The sequence below is a fragment of the Lacerta agilis genome, chromosome 2 (genome assembly GCF_009819535.1).
Source record: "Lacerta agilis isolate rLacAgi1 chromosome 2, rLacAgi1.pri, whole genome shotgun sequence".
Taxonomy (NCBI): Eukaryota; Metazoa; Chordata; class Lepidosauria; order Squamata; family Lacertidae; genus Lacerta; species Lacerta agilis.
The window spans coordinates 117,264,191-117,278,588 of record NC_046313.1 but is presented as its reverse complement, the minus strand read 5'-3'; the positions used below and the strand labels follow the sequence as shown (position 1 = coordinate 117,278,588).

At 45.4% G+C, this 14,398-nt stretch overlaps 1 protein-coding gene across 1 annotated transcript; it reads left to right on the top strand.

Annotated features, from left to right (window-relative positions):
- Positions 1-4,230: 4,230 nt before the first annotated feature.
- Positions 4,231-6,622, top strand: LOC117042189 (oocyte zinc finger protein XlCOF6-like). Its single transcript, XM_033141708.1, has one exon. The coding sequence runs from the start codon at positions 4,268-4,270 to the stop codon at positions 6,581-6,583; it is 2,316 nt and encodes a 771-aa protein (XP_032997599.1). The 5' UTR covers positions 4,231-4,267; the 3' UTR covers positions 6,584-6,622.
- The last annotated feature ends 7,776 nt before the right edge of the window (positions 6,623-14,398 follow it).

Genomic DNA, 14,398 nt, shown 5'->3' with positions numbered 1-14,398 from the left:
TTATAGGTCTGGAAAGACACCCAATTTGACATTGTCCGCAATCGTTTTTCAATTCAAACTTTATTTGCGTAGCCGACTGGCCATAGCAATCCGCAATCGTTTATGAAACCACATGCTTGTTATTCTGTAATAGATAAACCTAAGTTTGATGTTACAATTTAACCCTGGCTGGACTCAATAGATTTACCAGGTAGGGCCTGGTTGGTGGCAGTGTGGTGGCACAGGGATCAATCGACAGTTAAAAGTCCGGGGTCCCTGTGTGTGATCGCCACAGGCACCAATATTTGGCAGATGCTTTCCTTGAGACCCCTGCATTGCAGGGGGGTTGGGCTAGATGACCCCCAAGGTCCCTTCCAGCTCCACAGTTCCATGGGGCAGTGAGAGCTTTGGCCCCCACAAAAAAAACCACTTGAGGGGGCTTGGGTGGGTCTTTGCACTGTATCATGTGATCAGTGATGTGGGTTTGCCTGCTCCCCTCCAATATTTCAAGTTAGCACTCCTGGGGTGGAGAGAGAGAGAGACGTGGCCTTTGGGAGAAAGGGCTCCATCTTCGGCCCTGGCAAGGAAATCTCCAGAGGGGCTGCCTTGGCTTCTCCCTCCTGCCCAGCAGTCTCCTTAAAGTCACATCCGAAAACAGGGGGAAGGGGGAGTCCCCAATTCCTTTCTCCCCCTTCCTACTTGGAAACTGCATCTCCCTATGGGACTGGAGGATCCCAAGGTAGGATGCAGCATGACACCGAGTTAGACCAGTGGTCCACCTGGGTCAGTATTGCTGACACAGACTGGCAGCATTGTTTCTTTGTGGTTTCACAGGCAGGGAGTTCCTCTCAGTCGTACCTGGCTGGGGATTGATCCTGGGAATTTTTTTGCGTGCAAAGAAGCTTCCCACCTAAATCTGGTTGGTCACCCTGAGATCAGGAGGCTGGACTAGGTGGGCCATTTGACCTGATCCAGCAGGACTCTGGTGATGTTCTTAAATGCATCCCCTTCCCCTAAATGGGAGGGGGTGGCGAAGGAAGGAGACTGCAGTGCCAGAGTTCCAAGATGGCAGAGAGAAAAGGTAGTTCGGAAAGGAGTGTTTTTTAATGGTGGAGTGAAGAAGATCCTCTTTAAGGCATAACTCTGCTGGGGTTCAGGCAGAAGTCACCCTTCTTTTCCTGTAGGAGGAGTTGCTGGGGTGCCACTTAGGGAGGGAAATCTCTGCAGGGGTCTGGGGCTGCCTTGGCTTCTCCCTCCCTCCCAGGATGCCACAACTTGTTTAAACTTTGAGCTCTGTAAAATAGTTTAAAAGAAGCTGGATCAGCAATCTGAGAAATCATCATCACTATCCAAGGCTGGGAGTGGTTTGCTGAATTCCAGGGGGTTGTGGGTGGAGAAGGAGAAAATGGATAGATGGGGGCTGGAGGGGAACACTCCCCAAGCAGAAAAGTCATGAAAGCCCAGAAGGAGGGAAGGGAAGGATGGAAGGAAGAAGATGGACAGTTGACCTTTTCAGGCTGTCTCCTGCATCCGTCCCCAAAACTGTTGAGCATTCCCTCCCAGGGACCTCAGAGAGATCTGGTGAGTTCCAGGAGAGTGGTGATAGGGACACAAATGGATGGATCGATAGATGGATGGTAAAGAGGAAAACCACCCAGGCTTTTGAATTTTAGGTGCTATTTCCACTGCAGGGCTGCTGGCTACTTGCTGATCTCCCCTTGGACAAGGTTCTTTTTGGGGGGGGGTGTTTTTTTTTAAAGTAACAAATACATTTATAACTAAATAAATCACAAATCCATAAACAGAGACTACTCTGCATCTTGTGACTTCCCCCATCCCCTCTGTGGGTCATAATATTACCATCTACAACTGCATATCAGTCCGTTGTCCATATTTTTCTGTCCATCTGAGTTATCCATGATCTTTAATACCTTACAAGTGAGGTTAAAATCCTGCTAATGTTTTCATCTGTTTACAATGGTCTCGTAGATCAATTATAATCCCCCCCATTAATTTTTAATGTTCTTGTCCTCTTTGTTTTCTCCAGAAGATCTTCTTTCAGGTCATCATCATCATCACAACAATAACAATAATGTTATTATTTATATCCCAGCCATCTAGGCAACTGGGTTTTCTTGCATGGTGGGTTTCAGGAGGAAGGCACCCCTCTTTCACCACAGAAATAGTGAAAGACTTCCCCTTCAACAGCTAAAGAGGCTAGAAATGCCCCTGCCTAGCAGCCAGCAGAGTGGCTGGGGAAACCCTGCCAGATGGGTGGGGTAATAATAATAATAATAATAATAGTTATTACTCTGGTTTTTTTATTGAAGTCACTGGGAGCTTGTGGCCAGGGAGGCTGCAGTGCCAAAACTCCCATCTAACAGAGATAAAAGTAGACACAAAAGGCATTATAGTCATGATGATGATGATGTTATTTATATCCCACCCACCTGGCTGTGTTTCCCCAGCTACTCTAGGTGGCTGGGTTTTCTTGCATGGTGGGTTTGAAGAGGAAGGCACCCCTCCTTCACCATGTAAACACAGGGAGACTTACCCTTCAACAGCTAAACCTCTGGGGCAGGAAAATGTTTGAAGGGTCTCTGAGGATCCCTTTGCTTCTTCCTCCCGCCCAGGAACCCTGCAGCTTGTTTTGGCTTCTGAGTGCTTCACGGAGGACGGAAGAGGCTGATCCTGCAAACCTAGCGAGGATGGAAGGTGGAAGATGGACTGTTGACTTGGTCAGGCTGCCTCCTGCATCTCTCCCCCAAACAGTTGAGCCTTCCCTCCCAGTGCCCTCAGAGAGATCTGGTGAGTTGCAATGGATAAGAGATTTGGGGCAGGGATGGATAGAGACAGGAGGGGGAAAGCACATTGGCAAGGCGAGAAGATGGAGAGGAGGGAAAAGGCAGGCGGGTTTGGGTCTCCGCTCCTCCACATGCAGCTGCTGGGTGACCTTGGGCTAGTCACACTTCTCTGAAGTCTCTCAGCCCCACTCACCTCACAGAGTGTTTGTTGTGGGGGAGGAAGGGAAAGGAGAATGTTATCCGCTTTGAGATTCCTTCGGGTAGTGATAAAGCGGGATATCAAATCCAAACTTCTTCTTCTTCTCCTCGTTTTTGTTTCTGGAATCTGCTGTCATATAGAAGCCAGAAACCTTTTCCCTATCACAGGGTTTTGGTTTTTGCATGTTTCCTCCCTGACTACACAGGAATATGGGTAAAGGGTGTTATGGGAATGCTTTCAGTAATTATAGATTACTAGCTGACCTGGCCACCGTTGTGGTTTTTATGTTTTTTTTTTTGATGATTGTATTGATTTAGTGAAATTGAAGAAGTTCTCCTCTTCAACTTCCGTCTGCCCCTTCTCTCTCCCCCCCGTTTTCAATTACCCTCTTTTCTGTTCCCCCCTTCAATGATTTTGTGAAACTGAAGAAGTTCCTCTGTTCAACTTCCGTCTGTCCCTTCTCTCTCCCCCCCGTTTTCAATTACCCTATTTTGGCCCCCCTGTTTTCAATTACACTCTTTTCCGTTCCCCCTTTCAATTATCCTCTTATCGGCCCCCCCTTTCAATTACCCTCTTTTCCGTTCCCCCCTCCCTGTTTTCAGTTAACCTCTTTTCGCCCCCCCCTTTCAATTACCGGTTTGCAACATTGCAAATGGCCAACGGAGCTCTGCCAGGGGGAAGCTGTATTAGCTGCAATACCAGTTGTGGCATATAATAGTGGTGCCCATGTTTAGCTTTTGTGGCTGCAGTACCAGTATAGCCATCACTAGAGGGCGCTGTTTAGCTGGTGATTTCTAATGTGTGCGCCACTTTTTTGCGTTTATTCTTTATTTTAGGTATATCAGGTGTGGGTTTTTTGAATTTTTATGATGCCAGATCTTGATGGTCAGGTTACGCTTTGTACTAATTTGATGAGATTTGGTCCAGCGGTTACGGAGCAAGGTAGTGTCCGACGCGCACGCAATGGGAACAATATATATGTGTATATGTGTGTGTGTGTGTGTGTGTGTGTGTGTGTGTGTATTTCTACCACTTTTATTTTTTCTAGACAATTATAATAATTTATGTAATTTATATATCGCCCTTCATACAAAGATGTTCCTTGAAACCCTAAAAGCATTTCCCCCTTTGCTCCAAAGCAGGTGGTGCAGAATATCAACAGAACTCTGCAGAATGTGGAATCAGCTTTATTGACAGTGGAAACCTTACAAGCCCTCAACAAACTCACACAGGGGGAAAACCATTTAATTGTACCAAGTGTGGAAAGAGCTTTGGTCAGAGACATATGCTTAAACAGCACCAACAAACTCACACAGAGGAAAAACCATTTCAGTGTAATGAGTGTCAAAAGTCGTTTGGCTTCAAATCAAACCTTACTAGACACCAACAGACTCACACAGGGGAGAAGGCATGGCAATGTATGGAGTGTGGAAAGTCGTTCAGCCTGAAATCACACCTTACTACACACCAGCGAACTCACACAGGGGAGAGACCCTTTAATTGCAAGGAGTGTGGAAAGAGCTTTGCTCGGAAAGATGCGCTTAAACAGCACCGACGAACTCACACAGGGGAGAGACCCTTTAAATGCATGGAGTGCAGAAACTGCTTCGATCAAAATGCAAAGCTTAAGATACATCAACGAACTCACACAGGGGAAAAACCATTTCAATGTAATGAGTGTGGAAAGAGCTTTGTTCAGAAATGGACGCTTAAACAGCACCAACAAACTCACACAGCGGAAAAACTATTTCAGTGTAATGAGTGTGGAAAGAGCTTTGGTCGGAAATGTACGCTTGAACGGCATGAACAGACTCACACAGGGGAGAAGGCATGGCAATGTATGGAGTGTGGAAAGTCGTTCAGCCTGAAATCACACCTTACTACACACCAGCGAACTCACACAGGGGAGAGACCCTTTAATTGCAAGGAGTGTGGAAAGAGCTTTGCTCGGAAAGATGCGCTTAAACAGCACCGACGAACTCACACAGGGGATAGACCCTTTAAATGCATGGAGTGCGGAAACTGCTTCGATCAAAATGCAAAGCTTAAGATACATCAACGAACTCACACAGGGGAAAAACCATTTCAATGTAATGAGTGTGGAAAGAGCTTTGTTCAGAAATGGACGCTTAAACAGCACCAACAAAGTCACACAGCGGAAAAACTATTTCAGTGTAATGAGTGTGGAAAGAGCTTTGGTCGGAAATGTACGCTTGAACGGCACGAACAAACTCACACAGAGGAAAAACCATTTCAGTGTAATGAGTGTCGAAAGTCGTTTGGCTTCAAATCAAACCTTACTAGACATCAACAGACTCACACAGGGGAGAGACCCTTTAAATGGATGGAGTGCGGAAACGGCTTCGATCAAAATGCAAAGCTTAAGATACATCAACGAACTCAGACAGGGGAAAAACCATTTCAATGCAATGAGTGTGCAAAGTCATTTGGCTTTAAATCAAGCCTTACTGCACACCAGCGAACTCACACAGGGGAGAAACCTTTTAAATGCATGGAATGCGGAAAGTGCTTCAGGGAAGGTAGAGACCTTTCAAGACATCTACAAACACATACAAGGGAGAAACCCTTAAAATGTATGGTATGTGGGAAATGTTTCAGTGTCGAAGGAAAACTTGCAAGACATCAACGAACTCACACGGGGGAGAAGGCATGGCAATGTATGGAGTGTGGAAAGTCGTTCAGCCTGAAATCACACCTTACTACACACCAGCGAACTCACACAGGGGAGAGACCCTTTAAATGCAAGGAGTGTGGAAAGAGCTTTGCTCGGAAAGATGCGCTTAAACAGCACCGACGAATTCACACAGGGGAGAGACCCTTTAAATGCATGGAGTGCGGAAACTGCTTCGATCGAAATGCAAAGCTTAAGATACATCAACGAACTCACACAGGGGAAAAACCATTTCAATGTAATGAGTGTGGAAAGAGCTTTGTTCAGAAATGGACGCTTAAACAGCACCAACAAACTCACATAGCGGAAAAACTATTTCAGTGTAATGAGTGTGGAAAGAGCTTTGGTCGGAAATGTACGCTTGAACGGCACCAACAAACTCACACAGAGGAAAAACCATTTCAGTGTAATGAGTGTGGAAAGAGCTTTGGACAAAAATTTAGGCTTAAACTGCACCAACAAACTCACACAGGGGAAAACCTATTTCAATGCAATGAGTGTGGAAAGTTGTTTGGCTTTAAATCAATCCTTACTGCACACAAGCAAACTCACACAGGGGAGAGACCTTTTAAATGCATGGAGTGTGGGAAGAGCTTTGGCCATAGTGGAAGCCTTAGAAAACATCAACGAACTCACAAAGGGGAGAAACCCTTTAAATGTATGGAGTGTGGGAAGAGCTTCCAAGAAGGCTCCGTATTTCATGGGCATTTACGTACTCACACAGGGGAGAGACCCTTTAAATGCATGGAGTGTGGGAAGAGCTTTGGTCATAGTGGAGTCCTTAGACTACATCAACGAACTCACACAGGGGAGAAACCCTATAAATGTATGGATTGTGGAAAGTGCTTCATTGCTAGTGGAGCACTTCGGAAACATGAGCGAATTCACACAGTGGAAAACCACTTGTAGTAAGGTTAAAGCTAACTGGGAAATGATGCAGTTACAGGTAGGTAGCCGTGTTGGTCTGCCATTTGTTGTTGTTGTTCAGTCGTTCAGTCGTGTCCGACTCTTCGTGACCCCATGGACCAGAGCACGCCAGGCACGCCTATCCTTCACTGCCTCCCGCAGTTTGGCCAAACTCATGCCAGTCGCTTCGAGAACACTGTCCAACCATCTCATCCTCTGTCGTCCCCTTCTCCTTGTGCCCTCCATCTTTCCCAGCTTCAGGGTCTTTTCTAGGGAGTCTTCTCTTCTCATGAGGTGGCCAAAGTACTGGAGCCTCAACTTCAGGATCTGTCCTTCTAGTGAGCACTCAGGGCTGATTTCTTTGAGAATGGATAGGTTTGATCTTCTTGCAGTCCATGGGACTCTCAAGAGTCTCCTCCAGCACCATAATTCAAAAGCATCAATTCTTCGGCGTTCAGCCTTCTTGATGGTCTGCCATAGTCAAAACAAAATAAAAAATAAGAAATTCCTTCAAGTAGCACCTTAGAGACCAACTAAGTTTGTTCTTGGTATGAGCTTTTGTGTGCATGCACCTTATACCGTAAACCAACTGACCGACAAACATATCTACATGCTTCTAGCTACCATCCCAAACATACCAAACAATCCATTGTATATAGCCAGGCCCTACGTTACAGCCGCATCTGTTCCAACTCTACAGACAGAGACTCTCACCTAAGAGATCTACAGCAAACCTTTTTAGAACTAAAATATCCGCCTGATGAAGTTAAACAACAGATCAACAGAGCCAGACTGATACCCAGAGAGAACTTGCTGCAAGACAGACCCAAAAAAGCAAATAACAACACCACTAGTAATCACATACAACTCCCAAGTTAAAACAGTACAACGCATCATCAGAGATCTACAACCGCTCCTAGACCATGGCAGTTCTCTTTCTCAAGCTCTGGGAGGAAGACCTTTCATCGCCCACAGACAGCCACCCAATCTTAAACAACTCCTCACCCACAATAATACAACAACAGGACTCAACACAGACACTGGTACCAGAGCCTGCAATAAACCCAGATGCCAACTTTGCTGCCACATAAACCCGGACAACACCATTGCTGGCCCCAACAACATCAAACGTACCATCTCAGGAATATTTACTTGCTCATCTTCTAACATTGTGTATGCAATCAAATGCCAACAGTGCCCTTCAGCTCTCTATATTGGACAAACAGGCCAAACCCTACGCCAAAGGTTTAATGGACATAAATCTGATATCAGGAATCCCAAGACAGAGAAACCAGTAGGAGAACATTTCAGTCTCCCAGGACATTCTATACAAGATCTCAAAGTAGCTGTCTTAATACAAAGGAGTTTCAGAAATAGACTGGAAAGAGAAGTTGCTGAATTGCAACTCATTACCAAACTCAAAACCACGGAGAGACTGGTCTGAACAAAGACATTGGATTCTTATCTCATTATACATGACAAAGCTATCTTTAGCCATCTCACCCCTTGCCTTTTCCTGCAAGACCAATTGCAGTCGTTAACAGTCGTCAACAGGTTTTCAACACCTATCAGCCAATCATCCATTCCCACCACCCATCTGAGTAATACCCCACCCTCTCACTATATAGAAGGGTCTGGTGACTTCTGTTTCAGTGTATCTGAAGAAGTGTACATGCACATGAAAGCTCATACCTAGAGCAAACTTAGTTGGTCTCTAAGGTGCTACTTGAAGGAATTTCTTATTTTTTATTTTGTTTTGGGAAATGATACATAATTAATTGAAAAGGATGTTTAAAATAACATTTGTAAAAAAAAAATCCAGAATCTTTTTTTTTGGGGGGGGAATTCTAAGAATGGAACTACGTAAACTCTATAGAAATTGTATAGAATTTTACTTGCCCCAAAATGGAAAGAAGTCCCAGCAAAGGAAGAATGGATACAAAAACTTATGGAATATGCAGAAATGGTGAAACTTACCAGAAGAATAAGAAATCAAGATAACAAACTTTTTATAAAAGAATGGAAATAATTTATTGAATATTTACAGATAAACTGTAAACAGATAAGAACATTTGTAGGATTATAGTAATAACCTGCAGTATTATAAGAGTCTATATGTAAAGTGGATGAATAAATGAGCAATTTAATTTGCTTTTGATATGCAAAAGATATTAAAAATAAATTTAAGGAACTTTGGAAAGAGAGAGAAAGAGGTCAAGCTTTGAAATATTAAGATGATTAAGACAGAACAAATATTGACGGTAGAAGAATGGCAGATGAAAGTGATGGACTATATGGAACTTGCTGAGCTGACCGGGAAACTCTGAGACCAAAGGGACGACGTGGTGGAGAAAGATTGGAAGAAATTTAAAGTTTATTTAAGGACTTATGTTAAGATTAGTATTTAAGAAATAAGCTGGAAGATCAGATAGGCAGCAGATATAGAAGAATATAAGATGTAGAAATAGATAGAAGCAATGATAAGAATAATAGATAAGGCAAAAGATTACATTATTAATGATTTTTAAAATGTAAAGAAATTACTAAAGATGAAATATAAGGAACGCAGAAGGAGAGGGTGAGAGGATGTCAACCCACAATGTTATTAAAGAAAGATAGTTAGAGTTAAATAAGTATTTTTTGTTTTTATTTTTATGACTTTGTTGTATTGAATTGTATTGTATTGTATTGTTTGTTTTGTTTGTTATTGTGTGTTGTACTAGCTGACCCGGCCACGCATTGCTGTGGGTTTTTTTTTTAAATGGTATTTTTTATGATTGTATTGATTTAGTTTGCGGCACCCTCCATTTTCTTTCTTTTCTTTTTTAAAATTTTTTATTGCAATTTTATTATTCAGAAAAAAAAGAAAGAACAAAGTTCAAATTAGCAATCAACAGAAGTATCACACGATAACAAATACATATCAAAGATAAATAAGTATCTTATCCCGTTATTTATCAAACCAATTCTTACCCATACATTTTAATAAAATTAAATACCATACTTATGAGTTGTTTGTGTCCTATTTTCTCCTTCTGTATCCACTACTTTTTACCTCATCCTTTTTTTAGTGGGGGGGGGAATATTAAACAAAAAAAAACAAAAACAAAAACAAAAAAGAACAAAAAAGGGGGGGAGAAAAGAAGAGAAAAGAAAAGTGAAAGAAAAAAAAATGGAAAAAATAAAAAATAAAAAAATAAAAAAATAAAAAAATAAAAATAAAAGTGGTATGAAAGAAAAGAGAAGAAGAATAAAAATGAAAAATAAAGAAAAGGAAAAATAGAGGGGGAAAAATTACCCTATTTTGGCCCCCCCGATTTTCAATTACCCTCTTTTCGCCCCCCTCGTTTTCAATTACCCTCTTTTGGCCCCCCGATTTTCAATTACCCTCTTTTTGGCCCCCCCATTTCAATTACCCTCTTTGCGGCACCCCCTTTTTCAATTTTCGGCCCCCCTTTTCAATTACCCTGTTTCCGGCCCCCCCTTTTCAATAACCGGTTTGTGATATTGCAAATGGCTGATGGAGCTCTGCCAGGGGGAAGCTGTATTAGCTGCAGTTCCAGTATTTGCTAGTGACATCAAATTGTGGAGCCAAGGTCTAGCTTTTCAACTGCAGTACCAGTATAGCCGTCGCTAGCGGGTGCTGTTTTGCTGGTGATGTCTAATGCATGTGCCATTTTTTTGGGCCTTTATTCTATATTTTAGGCATTACAGGTGTGTTTTTTTTTAATTTTTATGATGCCAGATCCTTCCTTGATGGTCATGTTACGCTTTGTACTAATTTGATGCGCTTTGGTCCAGCGGTTACGGAGAACATCGGTGTCCGCCGCGCACACAATGGGAACATTTATATATATATAGAATCATAGAGTTGGAAGAGACCACAAGGGCCATCCAGTCCAACCCCCTGCCAATTGTTTAAAAATTTAATAAATTTTTGGGAAAAAATGAAATGTTAAGATGATTGTAAATTTGATGAAATGTATAAATCTGAAAAGCATAATTTTTTTTATAAAAAAAATACAACCTCCATGGTTGGTTCCTCTAACCATGGGAGAGGAGTGTTGGGCTGCGCTGGGGCAATGCCCCTGTCACAGGTTGGTTGTGGGAATAACAGGGGAGAAGAAGTGTATACATTGCCCGCAGCTTGTTGTAGGAAAGGCAGGTTGCCAAAGTAAAAATAATACAACATATTGGGGGCGTCAACGAATAAAATATTGCAGGGGTCCAGGTAATCTCCGTCCCCCATAATGGATCACATGGCGCAGTGCACACACCCCGTGTGAATGGCAATGCCCATCGAATTGAGGGGAAGCACCCATCCCTCTCCAATATTTTATTGGGTGGGAGGGAAGCCCCCATGGCTCCTAGGAGGGGCTCCGTGGGAGCAGGGCTGGGGTGGGAGAGTGCCAGAGCCCTGTCTGGTCAAGTTGCATGGAATCAATTCCAATCTGTTACCTCCGAGGATGTGGACAGGCTGCTTGGACGAGTGAAACCAACCACCTGTCTCCTTGATCCTTGCCCATCCTGGCTTATAAAAGCTAGCCGGGAAGGGCTGGGCGATGGGCTCTGCGGGGTTGGAATGCTTCCCTCCAGGAGGGAGCATTCCCAGACCCGCTGAAAGAGGCGGTCATTAAACCGCTTCTTAAAAAAACATCTTTAGACCCGGCCAATATGGCCAACTATCGCCCAGTCTCAAATCTTCCATTCTTGGGCAAGGTGATTGAGCGGGTGGTTGTTGAACAACTCCAGGCACACCAGGAGGAAGCGGACCATTTGGATCCCTTCCAAGCAGGATTCAGGCCTCATCATGGGACTGAAACTGCCTTGGTTGTGCTGGTTGATGATCTCCGGCGGGCTAGGGACAAAGGTGAGAGCTGTTTCCTAGTTCTGCTGGATCTCTCAGCGGCCTTTGATACAATCGACCATAACATCCTTCTGGACTGTCTAGAGGGGTTGGGAGCTGGGGGCACTGTTATACAGTGGTTCCGCTCCTTCCTCCTGGGCTGTGTCCAGAAAGTGGTGGTGGGGGATGAGTGTTCAGACCCCTGAGCCGTCACTTGTGGGGTGCCTCAGGGTTCCGTCCTCTCCCTCATGCTTTTTAATATCTATATGAAGCCGCTGGGAGAGATCACCAGGGGGTTTGGGCTGGGCGTCCATCAATATGCGGATGATACCCAACTCTACCTCTCTTTTAAATCTGAACCAGTGAAGGCACTGAAGGTCCTGGGTGAGTGCCTGGAGGCGGTTGGAGGATGGGTGGCAGCTAATGGATTGAGGTTGAATCCTGACAAGACAGAAGTACTATTCTTGGGGGACAGGGGGCGGGTTGGTGTGGGGGATTCCCTGGTCCTGAATGGGGTAACTGTGCCCCTGAAGGACCAGGTGTGCAGCCTGGGAGTCATTTTGGACTCACAGCTGTCCACAGAGGGGCAGGTTAATTCTGTATCCAGGGCAGCTGTCTACCAGCTCCATCTGATACGCAGGCTGTGACCCTACCTGCTCATGGACTGTCTCACCAGAGTGGTGCATGCTCTGGTTATCTCCCACTTGGACTACTGCAATGCGCTCTACATGGTGCTACCTTTGAAGGTGACCCAGAAACTACAACTAATCCAGAATGCGGCAGCGAGACTGGTGTCTGGGGTCAGCCGCCGAGACCAGTCCTGAAAGATCTCCATTGGCTCCCAGTACGTTTCCGAGCACAATTCAAAGTGTTGGTCTTGATCTTCAAAGCCCTAAACGGCCGCGGTCCAGTATACCTGAAGGAGCTTCTTCACCCCTATTGTTCTGCCCGAACACTGAGGTCCAGCGCCGAGGACCTTCTGGCAGTTCCCTCAGTGTATTGAGAAGCAAAACTACAGGGAACCAGGAAGAGGGCCATTCTCGGTAGTGGTGCCTGCCCTGTGGAACACCCTCCCTTCAGGTGTCAAAGAGATAGACAACTACCAGACATTTAGAGGACATCTGAAGGCAGCCCTGTTTAGGGAAGCTTTTAATATGTGATTTTTTAATGTATTCTTATTTTTGTTGGAAGCCGCCCAGAGTGGCTGGGGAAATCCAGCCAGATGGGCGGGGTACAAATAATAAATATTATTATTATTATTATTATTATTAAACCCACTAACGCAGAGAGAAGGCAGGTAAGCCTTTATAAGGAAGTACATGCCAAGCCAGGCAGGTAAGCGAGGGGGAAAGGAAAGATGCCATGGTGGGAGGGGAAGGGGGACGCTCTTAGGCAGGGGTCAGCAACCTTTTTCAGCTGTGGGCCGGTCCACTGTCCCTCAGAGCAAGTGGTGGGCCGGACTATATTTTTTTTGGGGGGGAGGGGAAATGAACGAATTCCTATGCCCCATAAATAACTCAGAGATGCATTTTAAATAAATGGACACATTCTACCCATGTAAAAACACGCTGATTCCTGGACCATCCGCGGGCTGGATTGAGAAGGTGATTGGGCCGCATCCGGCCCACGGGTCTTAGGTTGCCTACCCCTGCTCTTAGGTTACAGATCTTGCCATGTTCTTTCAGAGACCCCTTTGCAAAGTGCTTGCATCCTGAGCGTGGTCCATCTTTCCGCAAGAGCATTTGATGCCACGCACACACCCCCAACACGTGTGTGTGTGTGTGTGTGTGTGTTGCCCTTAAAGTGATGCCCACGGGGGCCCCTATCCTCCAGCCAGGCTGCTTTTGCACCGATGCCTCAAGTCCAGCGCCCCTCTCTGCGCGATCGATCCGGATAGCTCCTCCTGCCTTGACACGGAAAACGCAACTGGGGAGGTACTAGCAGGTAGTACTGTTGGGGAGGGAGAGGGAGCCCACGGAAGGGTTAAAGGGAGAGATCCCGCCTGCCTAGAGAGGCCTGGGAAGGGACCCTCCCTCTGTTTCCCCCCCCCACCTCCACGCCCCGCCCCCCTCGTCTTGGGTGGTCCCTCCTGATGCAGAGCAAGGTGCGCGCGGGAGAGATGCTACGCGCATGGCGAGGGGTGAGTCGTGCCAAAGGGGAGATTTCGTGGGTGGGGGACCCGAATACGAGGATATTGGGGGGCCGAGGGAGGAATGGAAGGATCTCTGGGAGGGAAGCCCAGCCTTCTTGCTCCTGCCCGGGAATCTCCTTTAAGTCACATCCCTACACGAGGCGAGGGGCGTCCTATTCCCCCCCCCCCACAAGCCTTTCTTCCCTGGAAGCTGGATCGGTGCCCGCCTCCTCCTGGTGGAGAAGCCGGAGCTTCTGGGGGATCCAGACGTGGGACGCTGCCTTACACCGACTCAGCCCTTCGGTCCACGTGGGTCAGAATTGCTTAGGGTTGCTGCCTTTGTTCTGGCAAAGTATGCGCAGGGCGGTGGGGGGGGCGCCGGATTCTTTATTATTACTATTGGTGCTGAATTGACTTCAAAGCAATCCATTATAATCCATTGCAGCCTAACAGGATGCCCCTCTCTGGAATTTTATAATAAATTCCATTTTTCTTTTTACAAATAACACACTGACATTCACCCAAATATAATATACACATTTAATGTCGACTTTCCTCCCCCACTTTCCAGGGTTCATACTGCTAATTTCCTTTCTTCTACATATTATAAGCACCCCCCCCATCTCTCTTCTCATTTTTATATCCAGATATTTCTTCCTACAGATTTTTTTGTCTTTCTTCCTGTGGTGGCTAGAGTGGCTGGGGAAACCCTGCCAGATGGGTGGGGAAATAAGAATTATTGTGATGATGATGATGATGATGATGATGATGATATGTCTAGGCAGCTGGGTTTTCTTGCATGGTGGATTTGAAGAGGAAGGCACCCCTCCTTCACCATGTA